The following is a 15,340-nucleotide window of genomic DNA, read 5'->3' as shown; positions in this document are numbered from 1 at the left end:
GGAGGAGTTGATAGCACTTGAGAATAAAAAAAAAAACCTTGGAAGGTGAGTGGATGAGCAGAACGTCGAGAAGTACAACAATATAGACGAGTAGCAGTTCTTGCCTTGACTTCATGTCAGCATTGCCGGTATCTGGCAACTATGCAAGAGACTTCTTTGCCATGCTCTTCTTGTGTAGTGTTGATGTGGGGGTTGGTGGGTTGGGCCTCTGGTGCTGACTGTTTGTAGTGTTATTGGGTGTGTTGGGCTAACTCTCTTTCAAAACACCGGGGCCCATGTTTTGCTCCTGCCTCACTTCTTTGGAATACTGGAGGAATGTGGCTGAATGCGAAGCGGATGTGCATTGAGTGGTTCGCGTGTCTTCATTTGCGCATTTGGAATCGATGCGCTAATAGCCCTCCGTCTTTTTTTTTTTTCTATGTAGTCGGGTAATGTGGCGTGGAGATTTTACGTCAGGACATCTGCGAAGTGAGTTCCTTGTGAAAGCTGCTAGGACGATGTGCATGGAAGTGGAGTAGATGCAAGTTACGTGCAGCTTGGGTCGTGCGATTGGTCTATAGTAGGGTGGTGTGTTGTTCTGATTGTGGGCTGATGCGCTATCCTTCACATTTGGAGTTGGTGCTCGACAAACTGCTGCGGGCGGTCGCTTGTTCAAGGCATGATGGTGGTGTTGTATTGGTGCTTGTGCGCTCTCGCGTTCCCTGTGTTGGCAAGAAGGGGCGTGGTACACGTGTCAAAGAAAGGGATGATGGTCGTCGGCGATAAACCGGAGACGATGACAAGCTGAGTATTGAAGTCTGGCTGAAGTCGAGGTTTTCGCCAAGATCAGTGTTCATGCATTTGGAGCGAGGGAGAGGTGAATGAGCAAGTGTTGCGAAGTAGCCGAGAATGCTCTCATGATGGACGGGAAGCGAATGTGCAGCTGTGATTTTCTTTCGGTTGCCCACACTTGCAAATCTCACATCAGCATTATAAATTTTAGGATCAAGCATATCTGTGACTTGCTCTGGTGGTTATAAATTTTGCAGTATCTCATTTTTAATGCTGATTTAAAATTTATTATTGCCCTAAAATAATCGAAAGCTCACAACACTATTACTTCTAGTCGATTCTTGCCTAAAATAGCTGTAAAACACAAATATCGTGAATCAGTCCGGGTTATTGAGTAAGAAATTTGTTATTTTTTGGTATATGAAAGGGATTTGGGGCATATTCAATCACTAGATTAACACGTTTTTACTTTTTTTTTCGTTGCAGTCCTTGTAACTGTCGTGTTAACGCTCTTTACTGTCCCATCTGTTCACGACATATGTGATAATCACATTACGTGTCAGTGTAGCATCCTTTAGAAAATCCCTTGCATGTGTTGTAAGGATGGGTTGTGGATTGGTTGGGTATCTCAACTGTGTCAACAACTGCAGCTGTGTGGATAGATACATAGGTACATTATATTTTGGCCTGAAGCGAAACACCCAAATCGAAGCACATCAATCTCACATCCTTTGAAGACAAAGACTTATCTCAATGTTTGTGACGAGAAAGAATGAGTGTGTGTAGGGGGGAGCTGTGTGATTGCGCGCATGTGGTGGTTACTTTGTCATCTTTTTATTTAAATATTCTTTTTAGAGTTTTTGTTATATTCTTTCAAGTAAGTGGAACCTCGGTTAGCGAACGCCTCGGATAGCGAATATTTCGGTTAACGAACAAAAATTTCGTTGAAAGTTGTCTCGGATAGCGAACAAAATTTCGGATAACGAACAGCCACGTGAACCCACGTGACGACCAGCAGGTAATCATTCGCGCTGAGACGCAGTTACGATCAGTCGTTCCTTATCTATGCGCATCCTTCTTATTTAGTGATTGTTGTGCTTTATTTAATAAGATAATTCTCAATCATGGCTCCAAAGAAAATTAAGAGCAATTAATAGTAGTGAGGTAATGACAAGGAAGCGGCCAACAATTGAATTGAAAAAGGAAATGATTTCATAGTATGAAGGTGGCATGCGTCTGTCGGATATGTGATGTCGTATTACCGAAGAGTTTTACAAAAAAGGCAGAAGGAGCAGACACTGGACAAGTTTTTTCCTTTAACCTCAAAGCTACAGAAAAAGGAAGTTACCCCCGATTTTATAATGTCACGTGTGCTCATGGAGGGGGAATCAAACAGTAATTCAACCCCTTCCTCCCCACACCCGCTTCCAACCACGCCGTCAAAACGGCAAGTTTTCTGATGTTTAAATGCTTTCGTTAATGTTTTTTTTATGTTTATTGAACTCCATTTATATTGCATTATAACTGTTCTCATTAAAACAAATACCTATATAGCCTGTAAACTTTCAAATATTAGCGAGTCAAGAGGGCTGGGAACAATTAATCTATTTCCTTTATTTCTTATGGAAACAATTGTTTGGATAACGAAACATTTTCGGATAACGAACAACTCTCCAGAACGGATTAAGTCGTTAACCGAGGTTCCACTGTACTTGGATTTCTGCAGTCGTTTGATTTATATAGCGCGTACATTCGGACATACGAACAGACGTCGTGTAGTTAAATTAATTTCTTGCAATATTTCCACGATTTCGAATTTTGAGTTGCGCATCGTAAGCCTTCATCATCAAAAGCCTTCACAGATGTTGAAGAAACAACGCTAATGAAACGACTGGCGAAGCATTTGATAAAGAGATGAATCTTTATCAAGGGGATAACCCTCTCCCCAAGAAGCCCAACACAAGCTTCTGTCTCATATATCAACTCAAATTTATGGCACCATTTTAAAAAGTAATAAGTGCAGTATTTTTTAAAAAATTAAAATGGCAAAATAACGACTTACGAACAGTTCACGTTACGAACCTTATTATTATTTTTTTTTTTTGGAATGTAACTCGTTCATAAGTAGGGTGACGTCCGTATACTGATTGTGTAAGGAGTAACGCCCGTGGAAGTGACGTGCTATTAGTGCACGTTAAAACGATTCGATGTGGGTAGATATGGAACGGAAAAGAATCTGTTTTGCGACACGGCAACTAAAAATCCAGTGACCATATGTGGTTGTTGTGGTGACGGTACAGAGAGCTTTACAGTCATCAGACGAAGATGGTGGGATGTAGGAAAGAAAAATCCAGAGAACTAGGGCAGGAGCCTGCAAAAAAAAGACAACAAAAAAACAAAAAAAACACAACACAAAAAAACACCAAACTGATAAGTTTTGAGCTCTCCTCTAGTGTGTGTGTAGAGATGTAAGTAAAGGAAGAAAAAAAAATACATTCCGGATTATGTAAATCAGATACGAAAGTACAACGCTTGTGTTGGGTAGCGTCTACAGTACACTGTACTCGGAGGATGACGAGTCTCAAAGCAGTATGAGCGCTTGAAAGGGAGGATTGCGTGCGTGTATGTGTGTGTGTGGGGCGAAGTCAACACCGACGATGTTGTAGATAAAGAAAAGTGAACTGATGACCTTCTCTTTGCCATCTGTGGAGTAGTTGCTGGGTAAATTGCAAATAACTGCGCGATGGGCGAGATGATGCCTGACAAGGAGGCTGCTTGTGCAGACAGCGAGAAAAACCCGCCGCTGTTTTCGCGTCGTTGCGCTAGACTTTTGATGGCTCCTCTCGTCCAAGGCGAGACAGATTTTGTTAATCTGGAGGAGGGAAGAAAGATTGGAAGGTGCAGGAAGAGAAGACGTGGCAAGCTGATGTTTAGAAAAGGGTAGAAGTCTGACAGAAAGAAAAACCTCTCACTTTCTTTTTTCGCTCTCTGCAGTCGCGTAGATTTGAAAAAGTACAGTCGTATGGAATATTGATTCTCCCCCCCCCTTTTTTTTTTTGAAAAAAAGAAGAGGAGGTAGGGGTGGAGTGAGAGAAAGGGGTTGCATTCATCAGCTTGAGGTCGAGCTGGAGAAAGCAGGCCTGATTCGGTGATTGGTCCTCGCTTTCAATCAATACAAGAAATCGCCCCCTCGTCCGCGCTAGCCGGACTGAACCCGAATATGAAATTACTGCAGTCTCCTTGCTTCCTTCTATTTCTCTCTCACTCCCACACTTGCTCAAGATGGTGGCCGACACTGGACGTGCTGGACCGCAACACCGTCTCATGTTGTCGCTCGCTTGACGGAGGAAGCCGAGGGAAAGGTGTAGGCAAAAGCAGAATCTAGCGGATTGTCTGTTGTAAGTATGCCAGCCACTTTCTATTTCCGACTTTCCCCCCTTCTGTCTTTCCCCCTACACTTTTCCTCTCTCGACTTCTCTCACCGCTGGCCTGTTGTCGATAATGTCTGAGAGAGAGAGAAGACTCGCTGGTCCTCTGGAACCAGATGGTGAAAAGAAGGCAGGGCGTGACGGTCCTCCAAGACCAGCCACATCAAAAGTCGGATTCCTACGCCTCAACCCGCCTTTTTCTCTGACCAGTCGGAATGTTGGTCTTTTTTTTTTCTTTTCTTCTCTTTTTTTCTCTTTCGTGCACAGCTGCACACATCCTGTCGTTGTAGGCAGTCTGTCCACGATACTGCCATATGTCAGTAACCTGCCGTATGTTGTCTTTGGGGTCTGGGAGTAGGGGGGCGGAGTTGGGGAGCATCGTGCGCATCCTGCAGAAGCCGACAGCGCGGCCACTGACGTCCATTTTCTCCACGTGTAACGGCTTGTTATTGACTAGCAGCGAACTCATTATCTCTGTTTCTGTCTAGTTGCTTCCCTGCGCCAGCCTATGTTTCCTTGCTGTCCTCCAGTGCATTGCAGGATTGTTTGTTTACTTTAAAAAAAATTGTTTTAAAGGCGAACAGTATTGATTGCTGCGTGTTGAGCGCGTCACTAGTGGACTGTCTTTTGCGCATTGCATTCATAAGCCGCGTGCAGCGCCCCCCCCTCTCCCCCAACGTCCATCCTTGAGTCGTGCACTGATGCAGACATGCATGCACGCGCACGAGAGAGCAGCGGGAGAGATGTGAGAGCGCCTGCAAGGTAGAGCAACAGGTTGCAGGTCATCAGCGACGACGCGGACGTCACAGCTGTTGGTCCGGGAAGCGTTGCTGCACCCCAGCAGCAGCATCAGCAGCAACCGTGACGTGCGCGCGGGTCACACGCGGAGGTCAACAGTGTTCGTATTGACAGCATGGTCTCGACAGCTGTCGGCGACTTCAGTGGTTTCCTGTCAGATTAAGAACAATGACGTGGTTGAGAGAGTGTGTGTGGAGATGTAGATATATATAAAGTCGCGCGTGCCTGCAACGAGTCCTTGTAGTTTGCTCTGCGCAGCTCTGTCTCTCATTTCTATCTCACGAGCACAGAAAGGTGGGTGGTGGTGGGGGTGGCTGGAGACTGTCAGGGTTTGTCGCGTGGGTGTAAATAGCACGATGGTCATCTGAAAAGAATATTCACTTGTTTTCCCACTTGTGCAGAGCCTGTCGAGACCGCATCGGGGAAGCCAAGGCCAGCGGGAATCTAGGAAACACGTTGAAGGTGATCGGCAAGTTCGACGAGGCTATCATCTGCTGCATGAGACATTTGGAGATATCCAGAGAACTAAAAGACAGGGTGAGTACAGACTTTTCTGATAGCAACAAGTTTTGTTTTTTTTTTAACTCTCTTCCGCAAACGCCGCCATTCCCTTGAATACATGCAAGCGCGAGTACATAGCTGGTGAACTGTTTACATTACAGCGCCTCTGCTGCTTCGTTTGTATATTACTGCTGGGAAAGGATTTTTTTTTTCCAGTGGTAGGGGTAAGACGGTTCTTCATCTTTGTGATTGTTACTCATCCTTTATTACCAGAGACTTCCTTCTCCGCACCCCTTTTACTATCGCTTTGCCTGTTAAAATTTCATCCTGAGACGCGCAGTTTGTATCCACTTGTCTTTATTTATTTTGAAGAAGAAAAAAAAAAGTAAGACAAGATGTGCTCCATGATCTGTTTAATGCTTTTGTGTTTGTTAAAATAAGTAATCAACGTCAATCCGATGGCCTGATAATATTTTTTTGAATCAGCTTAATAAACCGTAGAACTCAACACCAATGCCGGACTCATTCTAGGCAAGACAGGAAGACTCGTGTGATTCTCGTGGTTCGTTATCTAACGAGACAGATACACACACTCAGACCAACTGGAAATTAGAAACAAGTAGTATTTAAAAAAAAAACCCGCTATAAATAAAATATTTTTCTCAGCAGTGCTGTTTCATATCAACAGGATCCTCATGTAGGCATTTTGAAATCCTGTTCTGGTTGAGTTATCCGGCTGGCAGTTGTGTCACAAGTTAGGTGTTTCCTGCTGTCAAGGAAACCGTGCCTCAGCTGCATATGAGTGCACGTACCTACAGACCTAAATGACGACGTCATTCACCTAGTTTAGCTGTTGGTCATTCTGGTGTCTTCTGCCCCAAACTACCAATTATTGCGGGTTTAATCGTGCATTCTCACGAAAAAGAACTGTTTGATTCAGAACAACCTTTTATCTTAATTTTTGTAACCCCTGGAAGATAGAAAATGTGCTTTTTCCCCATCTTGAATGCAACACCCAACTTTCTGGACAGGACTGGGGTGTTCCCCCAGCCATTTATTATTGTAATTTTAATCCCTTTGCGCGTACATGGCAGGACTGTGGTCCAGCAGTCTTCTGTCTAACGGTCGCAAGGGTTCCTGTCTGCATGGGAATGTAGTAGACGGCAGCTGGATTTTTTTTTGGGGGGGGGTGGATGGGGCGTCAGTTTGAACCAAGATGGCGAGATGGCGCGCCTGACGTGAAAGAGACTGTTGATACCAGCCATCGACTGCGTGAGACTGCGGGGAAAATAAAGCAAGTCTTAAGACGTGGAAGGAAACAGGTGGCCAAGATGGCTGGGAACCAGACTGGCTGTCGGCTGTTAGGGAGAGTGTGTGTGTCATAATAGCCGACCCAGCTTTTAACCGAAATTCAATCGGATTTTAGTTTATGTTTTGTTTCGATCGCAATTGGCATTTGTTTGACTCCTTCGACACTCAAAGATGCTGGTGAAGCTGCCATGCTGCAGCGGGCTTTAGGGTTTGTGTGTGTGTGAGAGAGAGAGAATCAGATATCACCTTGACATGATACTTGGTAAACAGCTCTGATCTTTTCGATCTTGAAAAAGAAACAACCTCTGCTTAGGAAAATTGAACTGCTGCAGCAGAAAAGCTGGGCTTATATTGTAGTTGTATGTCAGTGGCACTGGACAGTTGACGAAAGAGAAAGAAAATAAGTTGTCATACAGGTTAATGTCATCCCTGATCCTGCTTTTTTTTCTTCGATATTGTGGTCGCCTCTCAAATGCCGTCGTCGGCAACATGGGAGGAAACCTACTGCTTTATTTGCTGCCGGGCATCCATGGCCTGATCGAATCACCATGTCATCCCATTTTTTTTTGTTCATCGCGTTTTTTCATGGGCAACTAAGTTCGGATCATCGAGGGCGCAGCGGAGCGGGAGGCGGCATATCTGGGGAGGGAGTGCTGCTGAAGGAGAACATCATCAGTCAAGAGGGCTACAGGGCAGCTGAAAGTTAAATCATCTTTCCCGACCTCCAGACCTGGAGCCAAGTGCACGACGCCTCGCTAATAAGTGTTAGCTGCGTGGTTAAGCGCCGATCAGTCAGGCCAGCGGCTGGCAGGAATGGTTCGTTTGTAAAAACGCTGGCCGTGAAGCTGGCATCAAGCCGTGCACATCTAGCCCCCAGGATCTTCCTGATGCTTTAGCTTCCTTCTTTTTTCTCCTTTTTTTTCTAATCCGTAAACGAGTTCAGGAAATCGTCTTTACGTAGCAAAGCGATGTGCGAATGGAGTCTCGTCTCCAGCTTCCCTGTCACGCTGTCAGGAAACGTAGTCAGCCTTTCTACTTCCCTCCCCGATGTGAGTGAAAGAGATAAAAATTTAAAAAAAACACAACATTTTTATTAATCCTTTTTCAGGAAATATAGGCTAAACCTATAAATAAAATGTTTACATCAAGTTCTCATTCTCCATTCATAATCATTTATACTGCAACTTTCATTTTCATTTCAAATAGGCATTTTCAGTACAAAAGTTCCGGTTTTTTTTTTTATAAAAAAGATTGTTTAACAAGGAACAAGTAGAGGCATGCGCTTTTCTCGTCTCGTGAAGTGCATGTAGACGGCAGGTTCACATGGCGACCCCACAATGGAAATTTGTCGATCGTCGGCTTCATTTGCAGGAAGGGGCAGGTGTTGCCATGGACTTAATTGTGTCAGCTCATTCCCTCCGCTTCCTGTTCTTGGCGGCGATTGCTATCATGGCTGCGATCTTCCCTCCTCGCTCTCTCCTCCCCCTCTTGCTTCCCTCCTTCTAATTGTTCAACCATTGTTTCAGCCAAACACTTTGTAAGCACAATACAGCCAGTCTTTACTCTTCCTCCCCGATTCTGTAAAAAAAAAAATCTTGTGAGAAAAGAAGAAAAAAAAATCTCTTCCTTAGCCGCCAGTCTGTTTCATACATACAGGCACACTTATGTCTCTAGACGCTTCACGTCTTGCTCTCGATGTTCTCTTGGGAGACAGATGTACACACGTGGTTAGTAGAGTGCTAGGTAACTGCTGCCTTAGTTACCAGACACTTGCTTTTTTTTCAATCATCAGAAGGAATACTGCTTGTTTTGCAAGTGCAAGTGTTGTGACTGGTGTACGAGGTGTGTGGGTGGAAGGGCATTCGCGTGCGTGTTAGAAAGTGTCTTTATGACGCATGTGATTTTAAATGTGAGACGATGCAATTCGTTAATCTTGATACGCTGCTCTTTACGTCGTCATCCTCCTCCTCCTCATCATCATCAATTTATTTTTTCAAATATGAGGTACAATAATATTTTAATTGTCAAGATTTTGCTCTTTTAAAAGTTATGTTAATGTCATTTTACAATTGATTTAACTTCTTTTGAATTTTGCACGTAGGAAAAAAATCTTTGACCACCTTATTTTACACCCCCCCCTTTTTTTTCACAAATCCCTTTCAAAATTTAGTGAGTATAGAGGAAAGACAGGGTCGAAGATCCTCTGAGTACATGAGAACACATACCAGAGAGCTAGTTAGGCGCAAATGCCTGTCTTGTATACATTAGTGTCAAACTAGTCATGTGGATAAATTAACAAGCATTTCGTTTTTTTCATGTTTCAAATTTCTTAAATTTTATTTGACTTTGTTTTTTAACTGCTACTGTTGGTCTCTTGTGTTGACAGCTGGGGGAGGCACGCGCATTGTACAATCTCGGCAATGTGTGGCATGCCAAGGGCAAGCACATGGGCCGCACGGGCAACCAGGATCCGGGAGAGTTCCCGCCACAGGTCAAGGAGTGCTTGCAACAGGCCGCCCAGTTTTATGAGTGAGTCTTTTCTTTGTTTATTTGTTTCTGAAGAAGAAATTAGTCAGGAGGTATATAAAGTCATTGTGCTGATTGTAACAACTTGTATGTTCCACTTACAAAGTGCCAGTGATGAAGTTCTGCCGGAAGTTATTTTCGTGCACTTCGGTGAGTTTACGACCACTGTTGATGGTGGATACAGGTACCTGGTAGTGCCGTGTTTGAGAAAACAGACTCATCATTGTTATGTCTGTCACGATCTTGACATTGTCTTTTGGAATCACAACCTGCAGACGTCCAGTCACATGTGGGCGGTAGGCGTTTGATTAGAGATGCTCCAGCAGTTTCCGAAGTGATGACATGTACAAACTTTTCTGCTATCAGATGGTGTCATTGCTTTCTCATTAGGTGACGAAGTCTTCTTTTACCGAGTGACACTTCATCACTTTGCACTCTCAGTCTTTGATTTTTGAAAACGAGATGTTGGCTGGGTACATAAGGACATATCTCCGCATAGTCCAGGATCGGACGAGGGCCTTTAAGTGCAAAGTGTTTTGATCAAAAACTTTTACCATCCCACTGATCACCTCACACCGGTAACCTTGGACACCAACAACAGAAGCAACTGGCGAGCGACAGCAGACCTGCCGCTGAATGTTTCTGCTGGTGATGACGTCATTGCCCGGGCCTGACGATGCCGAACGAATGGCGACCATGTAGCGTAGACTTTCAGAAGCGGCGAGCTTGTCGACAAATTAATAAATAATATCTCTCGCCCTCCCGAGATTGCGCCACGACAGTATGTGGAGGGATGCCAGATGAGCCCGAGGATATCCACCCCCACCTGGCCGCTACTCCCCTCTCCCTCAGGCCTTGCCTGTACCGTCCCCTCCCTGTGTAACTTGGATCCAGCGCTTCGTGTGGTTAGGTTGGCCCCTTCCCCCTCTCCCTTCACATCAGTCCAACGTCGAACATAACCTGTTGGAAGACAGAGAAATGGGCAGACTGCGTGGATTTGAATTAGAGAGGGTGGGAAAGAAAATTTGCGCCTCTGTCCATTCCCCCGCTATCCCCCTCCCTCATTGCTTGAGTGTAGTTGCTCGCTTGGCTGCCTCGTGTCACCGTTCGCCGCAGCAGTATGACAACATTGATCGGCTGGCGCGCCTGGGGTCGCAGACACAAGGTAAACGGAGAGTACAGACGTTACTGCAACTCTGTATACTCCAGACTTTTCGATTTTATGGTTACGACAGTTTTTGACCTCAACTTTAAAACATTGACCCCATTCCCCCTCCAACCAAACAGAAGCGGAAAAGAAAAAAATTCTTATCGAGGCTTTATAACTAGAGACAATGGCCATCGCGGTACAGGTGACAGCGGGGTCGGGGTGGGGATGAGGAAGGGTGAGAGTCCAGGCGAGAGACAGACGCTTGATTTGATGATCCGTCCACCTGTGTCTGTAGGGGAGGTGGCGCTGATACACCTGTTGCTTGGGTGGTGGTCCTGCTCCAGAGAATCACCGACAAGTAGCAAGTGGTAAAAAACAACAAAACCAACCAAGCAAAAAACAAAATTATAAAAGGTTTTCGTGCCCATTGCAAATTGGTGAAAAAACCACGTTCAACACGAGGCAGACCGAGTGTGTGTGTGTTGGCATCCGACAATATATTGAAAATGTGAAGGTAGCACCAAGTGATGAGTCATTTGAAGAGTCTCAGAGGACTTCATAATCTATACTTTTATCCATATGGAAAGAGAGGAGCATTTTGTCCTCTCTCCTCGGCACCAGCTGTGAAGTATTGTCGCCCTTTCTGTCCGCACCAATGAGTAGTTTTTGATTATGAACGGGTTAAGTTCATTTTTTAAAATAATAATTCCCAAAATATGAGTACATAGTTATTCTTAGTTTTCAAGGTATAAGGCTTCAAACATCGGCATTCTCACCTGCCACTAGGCAAGCATGAAAAAAAAATTTCCTCTCAGATGCTGAAGGGTTCTGTTGCTCGCAAGTTGTATTTATAACAGCAAGATGGCTTAGTTCAGCAAATCCGTGCATGTCTTCCAGTCAGATGAAGCATCGCTCAGGTTGGTGTTAACAGCTCGTGCTTTTGCATAGTTGGCACTGCTGGAGGAAGATTTGTTTCGTTTTACTGAAAGTGTAAGTCTGTATAAGGGACTGGGTAACAATCGATTCTGAACTGCTTTGAGCAAATTCTTGAGTACGGTGTGGGGACGAGATTCAATGGAACGTTTGGACAAAGCAGAGAGATGTATATACAGAATAAATTTAATCCACCGGCGCTTGTTGCCATTAACTTTAGGATTTCCTCAAGGAGTACAGGGTCCATTTGAGTTTCAAAGAGAGCATCAGCAGCAGCACATTGCATCATGGTCTGCTTTCTTTTACCAAAGATTTCATCTTTTCTCTTCTTATTCAGCTCATGCAGACAGCGCTATTTTTAGAAATAATTTCCTTTCCTCACTTTTTGTTTTCTTGTCGAAAACATTTCAGCTTAGGTTTATCATGCGTACTGGATATTGGATATATTAATATACTTCAGGACACAGAAGTATTTCAGGAGACTTCAGAATATGGCCGCTGACAGGTGTGCCGTCTGTAGTTACACGATGTCATCTCTGTGCTGCCCGAGAAAGCGCCAGGTGCTGATTCGCCAGGTCCTTTGTAAACAATATCGCATTTCTTCTGGAAATTGAGCCAGAAAAGTGCAGTGAGGACAGCTGTCGTTAGCTGTCATCTCTTGTTTGGCATTCTCAGACAAAAGATTTTCTTCAGGTGGAATTAATCAGTTGTGTTCGATTCTAGTTTTTCCCTCTCTTTTGTATAGGCGTTTCTTCTTTTGTTCTGTTGTTCCTGTTGCTTGTGTTTGTTTTTTCCTTAAGATTTTTAGGGTTTTTTTCCTAGGTTTTTTAGCTACTACGCGGGGTTAACTCACGGTTAGGATTTGTGCTCGCAGAAGAAACAGCGCCTCACTGTCACAGAGGAATGTCAGATTAGCTCACCATGTATGTAGCGCATACTCTCATTTGTCTGAAGTCGTCATTTGTCTGAAGAGGACCTTCATGAAAAGAAAAAAATCGGCGTACGGATTAAGAGCGGAGTGGGAGAAAGTTGACTGTGTTGTGTTGGTTGACCTGATCTCATCAACGTGTGTGTTTTTTCTCACGAAGAAAAAGAAAAGCTTGTGGATTGCGCTTGGCAACATTAAGTCGTCAGCATGACAGAGCTTTCGACTTTCCCTCCTCTCCCTACTCCATGGACCGCGCACTCTGCGATCGGAGCCCCTCTCTCGTACCCACTTTCAGTGATTTAATCAAGCAAAGCGTGAGGGTCGGCCAGTCTAAACGTCCTCACGTTTGCTCATCCCAAATTCACCGGCGGAGACCCCGGCTGATAAGGCTGGAGGTGGTGGGGATAGTTGCTGATGGAGCAAGGGTAATGAACCGAGGCGGCGTGCACACGCAACCCACTCTCACTCTTCTTTTCAAAAGGAAGAAGCGCGTCGTTTTTGGGGGATAAACTGAAACTCACTCTTGCCTGATGTGGAATAAACCCATACCACCCCACCCCACACCTGCTGAGGGAGTTGAGGCTTTGCGCAGTAACGTGTGCATGTGTGGAGAGTCGGGTGCGCACATGTCGGCGTGTGCGTAGTTTGCAGCTTACGGGGGATGCGCAGACTGTTTTGAATCTTCCAGCAAAGAGGAACGAGATACAGAAAGAGACCGAGACAAAAGAGTTGGGCGTAAGGGGAAAGACAAGAGCCGGGGAGGAAATTAAGTCCACCTTGGCAGTAGGAAGACGGTTGGAAAAAAAATGGATTTTTGCGTGTGAAGTAGAAGTCCGGAACTAACTGCAACAGTTTCGTCGTCTGCTGCGGCAGGAGTGTGAGAAGGGCGCGTGCTGGTGCTGGCGGCCGCTTCTTCATCGCAGACTCCTCCCCAAGGCGGTGGTAACGCAAGTCAGCCTGAAAACACGACCACTGCTACCTTCGGCGTATTCTTACCTCTGTGCTGCAGGCGAGGAAAGTTGACGACGAGTGAAAAGAGTCAGGGAAGGCAGACACGAGGGGGAGAGAAGGGGAGGAAACCGAAGACAGTGAGGTAGTGTTGTGCAAGGGACAAAAAGGAAGGGGGAGGGGTTTTGTACAGACGCATTGTAACCTCAAATGACTGCCGGCAGGAGAAGGTAGGGGAAGGGAGTCCTGGTGCTGCGTGTCGGCAAGAGCCAGAGACCGGAGCATCACCTTTTTTTTTTTTTTTAAAAAAAAAATCTCCCTCTCCCTTTTATTTTTTTTTTTCTCTTTCACTGTTCGCCAGTGTGACTGGCGAGGCAATGGTGCCGCGATGACCCCCGAGGGCTCGTGCGTCTGGACTCTCTAAAATCTAATCAGGTCTACGGAGAAGACCTACCCTCCCCTCCCAGCTCCCCTCACCGCTCCCTAGTCCTTGGCGGCCGTGCCAGGCCAGAGAAGACTTGTGTGTTGGAGTAGTAGTGCGCCGCGCCGTGCCAGCTACAGTTCGATCGCTTTGAAACGATCGCCGGCGACTTTTGCATGTGGCTTGCCTTACTCCTACACTTCCCCCCTACCTTCCCCTCCCAGAACAACTCTCCCTCGATTTCCAGGAGCTGGTAACGGTTGATAGGAGGCTTGACCAAAAATCAAAGGTAGGGGCTCAGCAAGATTTTCCATGAAGTGGTGTGAATGCCTGCAAGCACGAAGTGGGTTCTAAGGCGTTTGGTTTTTTTTTCCCCTTCCTTTCTTTCAGGACTTAGTTATCTGATTTTGTGGCATGTCATACTTCTTTAGTAGACTGATAATGTCAATTTAACGAATAAAAATTAACATGACTAGAGGAGAGAGTTTGGGTGATGAATTGGTTGAGATAAGTAAAGATTAAAGTTCATGGTGTCTTTTTTTTTTTTTAAATCAAACTTTTATTGGTTATAAAACTTTTAAAAATTGTCTTGTGAATGTGAACTTACTGATAATTTCTAAGGTTTGAGAAGAAAAAGCTATGTTCCATTAGAAATTAGTTTGATACATGGGACATTTTGTTAATGTATATTTATTTTTAATTGTTCAAATCTTTTTTGAAGACTTATTTATATACTACATAGTATACTATAAATTTATGCTAATAAACTAACGTCTTCAACGGTGTCTTTTTGGATCAGCAGGAGGAGGAGGGTTTCTGTGCCTGCCCTCTCACTCCCATCTCTATAACCTATATAACCTTTGTCATCATGGTGCAGTGGTCAAGGCTGTTACTAGGTTACAGTACTTCTTTTCTGTGTGTTTCCTTAGGGAGAACTTGGCACTTGTCAAGGAGCTAGGTGACAGATCAGCACAAGGGAGGGCATGTGGTAACCTAGGCAACACTCACTACCTCTTGGGCAACTTCCGTCAGGCCATTGGCTACCATGAAGAGGTGAGCATAGCTGAACAGATTCAGAGTGAATGTAGTAGGCTGCAGAACATTTTAATACTTTTGTTCTGTTTGTAATTCATGCACACATGCTGTTTGTTATTAATATCAGCACATTATGTATCATTCTGAATGTTCCTTCACACAGCGCCTGTCTATTGCGAAAGAGTTTGGGGACAAGGCAGCAGAACGAAGAGCATACACAAACTTGGGCAACGCACACATCTTTCTGGGCGAGTTTGAAATTGCTGCAGAGCACTACAAGTAAGTTTAAGACATGGCTTTAGCAATAGTATTTGAGCTTTTTGCTTACTTTGCTATTGCTCCTGTTACAAACATTTCATAGTACTTCATCTTCTTGTTCCCCTTCCCCACCTTCTGTCCCTCATCTCTCTTTCTCTCTTCACTCTATTTGTTCCTTTCATTTTATTCTCATGAATGCACACCCTCACATCTCTGTATTACAATTCAGAATTGTAGAACTTAAAACCGCATAGCAAACAGCACACATGCACGCACACAGCGTAGGAAACCAGGTACTCAGAAAAAAATTGTATATTTATCATGGTATGGAA

The 15,340-nt window shown here is 44.7% G+C and overlaps 1 protein-coding gene across 2 annotated transcripts in view; it reads left to right on the top strand.

The window, feature by feature from the left end:
• Positions 1-15,340, top strand: part of LOC112574951 (G-protein-signaling modulator 2-like) — a 63,717-nt gene that overhangs the window by 40,488 nt on the left and 7,889 nt on the right. For both annotated transcript variants that reach the window (XM_025256382.1, XM_025256381.1), the window contains 4 exons: positions 5,399-5,534; positions 9,196-9,338; positions 14,645-14,768; positions 14,914-15,029. In XM_025256382.1, the coding sequence (XP_025112167.1) occupies positions 5,399-5,534; positions 9,196-9,338; positions 14,645-14,768; positions 14,914-15,029 (519 nt within the window). The remainder of the gene's footprint in view (positions 1-5,398; positions 5,535-9,195; positions 9,339-14,644; positions 14,769-14,913; positions 15,030-15,340) is intronic.

Source organism: Pomacea canaliculata, linkage group LG11, assembly GCF_003073045.1.
Source record: "Pomacea canaliculata isolate SZHN2017 linkage group LG11, ASM307304v1, whole genome shotgun sequence".
Taxonomy (NCBI): domain Eukaryota; kingdom Metazoa; phylum Mollusca; class Gastropoda; order Architaenioglossa; family Ampullariidae; genus Pomacea; species Pomacea canaliculata.
This window is presented reverse-complemented; position numbering and strand designations above follow the sequence as displayed.